Source organism: Perognathus longimembris, chromosome 14, assembly GCF_023159225.1.
Source record: "Perognathus longimembris pacificus isolate PPM17 chromosome 14, ASM2315922v1, whole genome shotgun sequence".
Classification (NCBI taxonomy): Eukaryota; Metazoa; Chordata; class Mammalia; order Rodentia; family Heteromyidae; genus Perognathus; species Perognathus longimembris.
This window is the reverse complement of record NC_063174.1, coordinates 25,313,124-25,319,688: the sequence shown is the minus strand read 5'-3', so window position 1 is coordinate 25,319,688 and position 6,565 is coordinate 25,313,124. Positions and strand designations below refer to the sequence as shown.

The following is a 6,565-nucleotide window of genomic DNA, read 5'->3' as shown; positions in this document are numbered from 1 at the left end:
TGAGAATGTTATTCAACAGTTCACATTATACTGGTTTGGATGTGCATGGCTCGGCACAGAAAAGCTGAACTCTGCTACCTTTCTTTGTAGACGCCCAAGTATATTTTGACTTGAATTACTATTATGAGGTCCACACCTGGGAGGGCTCCATGCAAATGCCCCCCACCTGTTTAAGTCTGTGCCCAGTACCTGAGTTACCTAGGTAACTGGTACACTGGAGGCAGTTACCTCCCCCTTCTCTGAGGTCACATCCAATCCACCTGGCCATATCTCCCACCTTTTCCTATATAATCTGCTCAACATGGTCCCTGCTCTCTTTCCTTTTTTTTTTTTTTTTTTTTTTGCCAGTCCTAGGCTGTGAACTCAGGGCCTGAGCACTGTCCCTGGCTTCTTTTTTGCTCAAGGCTAGCACTCTGCCACTTGAGCCACAGCGCCACTTCTGGCCATTTTCTGTATATGTGGTGCTGAGGAATCGAACCCAGGGCCTCATATCCATGAGGCAAGCACTCTTGCCTCTAGGCCATATTCCCAGCCCCTCTTTCCTTTTCTCTCTTGCTCTTTTTTTCCCTTCTTCCTTCCCCTCTGTCTCCCCACACCTCCATCGTGTGCAGCTGGCAGTTTGCTTTCCCCCCAATAAACTCCTTTCTGCCTGAACCATGTGATGAACCTTACAACTATAAGGTACTTTTGTTTGAATAAACATGCCTAAGAAATGAAAATTCCTTGTTCCAAGTAACTCTTGTCTATTTAAAAAAAAACAGCTAAATTTATATCAGAATTTGAAAGATTTTAGGCCTTGTTTGGACAGTATGTCATCAATGCTGTATTCTTTTTGCTCAAGGCTAGCACTCTGCCACTTGAGCCACAGCACCACTTCTGGCCATTTTCTGTATATACAGTGCTGGGGAATTGAACCCAGGGCTTCATGTATATGAGGCAAGCACTCTTGCCACTAGGCCATATCCCCAGCCCCAATGATATATTCTTGTTATAATGTAATACATCAACATGTTCTCTGAAAATGCCCAGCCATGCAGGAAGCCTGCATTATCCACCCATTTACTACTTAAGATTTAGACCAATTGCAGTCTAAGAAAAATTAATTTTAAAACTTTTTTTCTTTGCTGATACTAGGGTTTGAACTCAGGGCCTGTGTTCACTTGGCTTGCTTGCTGAGCAGGTACTATGTTACTGAGCACCAGACTCTAGCCTGGATGTCTGCTGATTATTTTAGAGATGGTGTCTAGAGACTTTTCTACCCAGGGTAGCTTTGAACTGTGACCCTCCAGTTCTCAGCTTTCTAAGTAGCTAGGATTTTAGGCACCCACTACCAGTGTCTTATTTCAAAAACAAAGAATTTTAATTCACATGCCTGTATTACATGGCTCAGTTAATGTGAAGAAGCTCTCTCACTGTTAACTGTGTTTACAGTTGTGATCAAATCATTGTGTTGACCTCTGCCATTAACTTTGTGAAAATAGCTTTCCTCAAAAAAAGGGAAGCCCAAAAAAAGAGGGTAAAAATGAATTTACTAAAATTATGAGGTAAAAATTCTTACATTTGTTGAAAGGCAGCATGGAAGTTGATAGTGGTATTGGGGGGGCAGGCAGATGAATCAAGCATCTTCAATCCAGCATTGAACTCTACACACTTGAATATCCATAGGTTTTTCTCCTGTGGCAGTCTCCTTGGAACCATATATCTACGAATACCAAGGGTTGACTGCATATCCAGATATCAAATACTGTAAAAGCTGGATACTGTTTGTTAGCTAGCAGGATAGTGAAGTGCCAGACTTTGAAGTCAGGCCCCATTTTACCACGTGAACCCCACTTTACCACACGAACCTGAGATAAGCAGGCCCTGTGAGCAAACCCAGGATAAGCCCATTAGGGCCCAGACGGTCTAGAACTCTTAACTGCTGGGAATGCTTAACTCTGACCACCCCTGGGGTGCCTCGAACCCTGAGCCAATCAGATTTGTACCTGTGTCCTAATCTTGCTTGAACACCTGATTGTTGTAACTTTGTTTTTTGCCTTTATAAGCCCTGTGTAATCGCAGCTCGGGGCTCCCTCCTAACCTCCGCTGTGTCGGTGGGTAGGACGAGGCCCGAGTTGCAGCTCGCTTAAATAAAGCCTTGCCTTGCTTTTGCATTTCGGAATGTCTGAGTCTCGGTGGTCTTCTTGGTGGTGGTCTTGCGACTTGGCACAACAGATAGAAGTTTGTGTGTCTCTTATCTTTTAAAAGTTCTGAGGAGCCAGGTACCAGTGGCTCATGCCTATAATCCTAACTATTCAGGAGACTGAGATCTGGAAGATTGCAGTTCAAGACCAGCCCAGGCAGGAAAGTCTGTGAGACTCCATCTCTAACCTAACCAGCATGGCTTGAGTGGTAACACCAGCTGAACAACAAAAGACCCTGACTTCAGACCCAAGTACTGGTGAATATATATTTGTAAAAAATATAATATAGTAAATGGATAATCCTAATCATTAATTATCAGGCACTGAAGGATCCTGCAGAAATACAAAGGCAATATTTGAAACCCTTTAAACAACAAAACTGATTCTTTTGAGACCAGACATGTCATATGCCTAGTAACTCAGGAGTCTGAGAGTGGGTGATCACACTTGAGGCCAGCCAAGGCAAAAAGTTATCTAGACCCCATCCTAACAAGCTAGATGTGCTGGTACACGCCTGCAATTCTAGTTATGAAGGAGATGTTGACATGGAAGAGCTACAGATCCTGTCTGGAAAAAGAACTAAAGCAAAGAGAGGCTTGGAGGTTTGGTTCAAGTGGCAGAGGTCCTGCCTAGCAAGCACCAAGGCCCTGAGTTCAAACCTAGTACCACCACCATCACCAAACTCAAACAACAAAACTCTCACAATCCCTGATTATGTCCTTCACCAAGTAGATAGACTAGAGCCTCTCACTTGTGCATGTGGTGGCGGTGAACACTACTTAGCACCTGAGACAGCTGTGAGAGAAACCCCAGCTAGAAAAAATGAGAGCATTCAACTGGTGTCTGGCTAAAGAAATGCTTGAGAATCACTGACCTACAAACCCATTTCTTTTCCCCCTAGTTTACAGACATAGGCAAAACTAATTACTCTGATAGAATCTTTCTCACCTACCCCTTTGTCTGTGCAGAAGCTTTAAGGGAAATAGTAACCATGTACTTATTCAAACATTCTTAAAGTGGGGCCCAGGGTAAGGAAGTGACTCAGATTATTTAAAATTGAGTTTTGAGAGCTGGCCAAAGTGGTACACACCTGTAATCTCAGCACTTGGGAAGCAGAGGCAAGATCCCAAACTCAAGGATTATACTTAGGGAGACCCTCTCCAAAACAAAACAAACATCAGTTTTTGGAAAGACACAACTTTGATTTGCAGGTTAGTTTGGGCTCTCACTGAGTTACTGGTAAGGAATTAGATTACTACTAAACTTATTAGAATTAGGCTTACTATTAGATTACATTTGTTTGTTTTTGTTGGCTTGGGGCTTGAAACTCCGAGAACTGTCCCTGGGCAATTTGTGCTCAAGGTTAGCACTCTACCACTTGAGCCACAGCGCCACTTCCTGTTTTCTGGTAGTTAATTGGCCTTAGGAGCCTCCTGGGCTTTCGGCTCCAGCAGGCTTTACGCGGCGATCCTCAGAGCTCAGCCTCTGGAGCAGCTGGAGGCCTGAGCCACCAGCGCCCGCCTTAGATTACTAGTAAACCCATTTAATCTTCATGACGATAAAGTAGGTTGTGCAAATTATATTAACAATTAAGAAAAACGGCCCCAAGAGGGTTAAGGAATTTGATACAAACCACACAGCTGGAAGCCAAACTGCAGCTGACTTCCAGGACCCAGCTTCCCATCCAAGGGGTTTCCTCTAGGTAGAGCCAAGCCTGAAAGCATCTTAGCAAGAGAAAATAAATTCTCTTTTTCTGTACCCATTTGTTTTGCTCTTCAGAAGCCTTAGGGCACCGTATTACTATTTTTTGCATACAGACATTCACCAGGAAGCCGCGGCCTGATCTGGCAGTGGATGTTTGGTTTGGCGAACTCGTGGGACATAGAATTTCCCCTGCCATCCTGCCCAGAGCCTCCCCAGGCTCCTGCCTCCCAAGCCACGCCCATGAGATAGGCCCCGCCGCCACACCGCTCAGGCTCCGCCTCGAACCGCTTCAAGTCCGCCCCGCCCCTCCCCAGACCTCGCCCTCCAGGTTTCCACCCGCCCCCTCACCCCCCTCGCACCCAGGATGCACCTGGTTGAAAACAAAATCCCACGTGACTAGCTCCGCTCTCCAGCCATCATGGCGTCTCCCAGTGGGAAAGGAGCCCGGGCGCCTGAGGCCCCTGGCTGCGGGCCCCGGCCACTCGCCCGGGACCTGGTGGACTCCGTGGACGACGCGGAGGGGCTCTACGTGGCCGTCGAGCGGTGTCCGCTGTGTAACACCACCCGCCGGCGGCTGACCTGTGCCAAGTGTGTTCAGAACGGCGATTTCGTTTACTTCGACGGCCGCGACCAGGAGAGGTACGGCGGCCGCCCGGGTCCTATTGTTTCTTTTACGTCTCCCCCCGCCGTGCGGCCAAAGATGGGAGCCCGGGCACTGGTGTCCGAGCCCCCGAGCTCGGCCGCTGGAGGGCAGGGTCTGGGAGAGGAGCTGCTCTGCGCCGGCGCCTTGCTGCCTGCGAGGACAGGGTCGAGGGTGGGTGCGAGGGCGGGCAGGTAATGGGGAGGCCAGGTGAGGGGAGGTCGCGGTTTCCCTAGTCGCCTGCCTGATAGGAGTTTGAACCCTCAGTGCTCTTGGGTACAAGAGATAGCGACTTTCTGGGGGAGACTTCCCCTGTTGCTGCTATAGAGTTGGGTTCCTAGTTCTTTTTAGTACTCTTGTTCAAAAGCTTAGTTTAACCTATTTCTGCCTTCGAAAGTCCATTCATAATCTCCAGAAAGGGGGCCAGGAGACACCCAAATAACTAGTTAAGAGTAATTTGGACCTTGTGAACGAGGACTATCTGATTGCCCCCCCCACGCCTTTTTTTAAACCCTTTCCCTACCTCCAAAGATTATTTGGAGTCTTTAGGAATTTGAGGATGTGTTTTCGCTTTGTTTTAAAAATCAGATTGAGACTGCAACTCCTTATAAGGTTCAGAGAATTGCACTTAGGAACGTTTGGGGGGCATTGTTTCAAAACCTGAGCAGCCCTGAATTTTTGTTTCACTGATAGTAAGATACTTCACCTTTTTTAATCAGAAAAGTTATTTTACAACAAAAAGGTGATTTTACAACAACCTGGTGTTATTATTCCCAATTTTCTTTTAGGAAAATGCATAGTAAGTGCCTACACAGATTAACATAGAGCCCAGAGTTAAAACTCAAGCAGCCAATATATATACACATGCACTTTACTATGCAACCTACAGATTTGGAAATGTTTTGAGTTCTAGTATTCTTGAGATCATAGATGGAGTTTTTTGTAGCAAAATCTTTTTAGAGCCAGCCCCTGGTGGCTCACGCTTTAATCCTCTCAAGCTGAGATCTAAGGATCACAGTTCAAACCCAGGGGCCAAAAAGTCTAAGAGACTCTTATCTCCAAGTAACCACCAAAAAACCGGAAGTGGTGCTGTGGCTCAAAGTGGTAGAGCACTAACCTAGAGCAAAATAGCTCAGGGACAAGGCCCAGGCCCCAAGTTTAAGCCCTACAACCGACCAAAAAGAGAGATAGAGAGAGGAGGGGGAGGGGGGTGGGGGGGAGAGAGAATGAGGGAGTTTATCAAGGGTTCAGTTCTGGATCCTTTACCTACATTTTCCCCTAGATTTACTCTCATAATTTAAGTATCATATAGAATAATTTCCGACTTATATATCCAACCCACTTATCTTTGAACTCCAAAGAGGACTGTTCAGTATTTATCCTGGTGGCTCACACCTGAAATCCTAGCTACTCAGGAGGCTGAGTTCTGAGGATGGTTCAAAGCCAGAGTGACTCTTACCTTCAATTAACCACCAGGAAACCGTAAGTGGTGCAATGACCGAAGTGTTAAGAGTGCTAGACTTGAGCTGAAAAGCTCAGGGACAGAGCCCAGGCCCAGAGTTCAAGCCCCATGACCCCCCCCCCCCCAAAAAAAACACAACCCAATGACTGTGCTTGAATTTGTAATTGGTATCTCCATTTTTAACATGGCCAACAATACTCAATTCTTTTTTAGATGGATTCTTCACAGTTCATTTCAACTCAGTAAATGACATTATCATCCTTCCCTTGTTCACTCAAAAAAAAATCTTAGTTCTCCGTGACTCCTCTTTTAGGACTCTGTGTTGTGTCCAATCTCATCAACGAATCCCACATACTCTTCAAAACCTCGCCTCAATTAGAGCCTTTCACCATCATCTGGTCCCATTCACCAGAGGTTCATCGGCTGGGCCTTGGGGCTTCTGCTTTTGCTCAACTCTGTTAATTTCCATATTGCAGTCAGAGTAATGCCATACTTCCATTCTTCTGTTGAGATCTTCAGCCAGTTTTCTCTTACCCAAAGTATAAAAGCCAAATTTATGCATTATCTGTTCTTCCT

At 46.0% G+C, this 6,565-nt stretch overlaps 1 protein-coding gene across 1 annotated transcript in view; it reads left to right on the top strand.

Moving 5' to 3' along the window:
- Positions 1-4,288: 4,288 nt before the first annotated feature.
- Atg14 (autophagy related 14) overlaps positions 4,289-6,565 on the top strand; it is a 35,540-nt gene continuing 33,263 nt past the window's right edge. Inside the window, exon 1 of the mRNA XM_048362045.1 lies at positions 4,289-4,526. Within this exon, the coding sequence (XP_048218002.1) occupies positions 4,306-4,526 (221 nt within the window). The 5' untranslated portion in view covers positions 4,289-4,305. The remainder of the gene's footprint in view (positions 4,527-6,565) is intronic.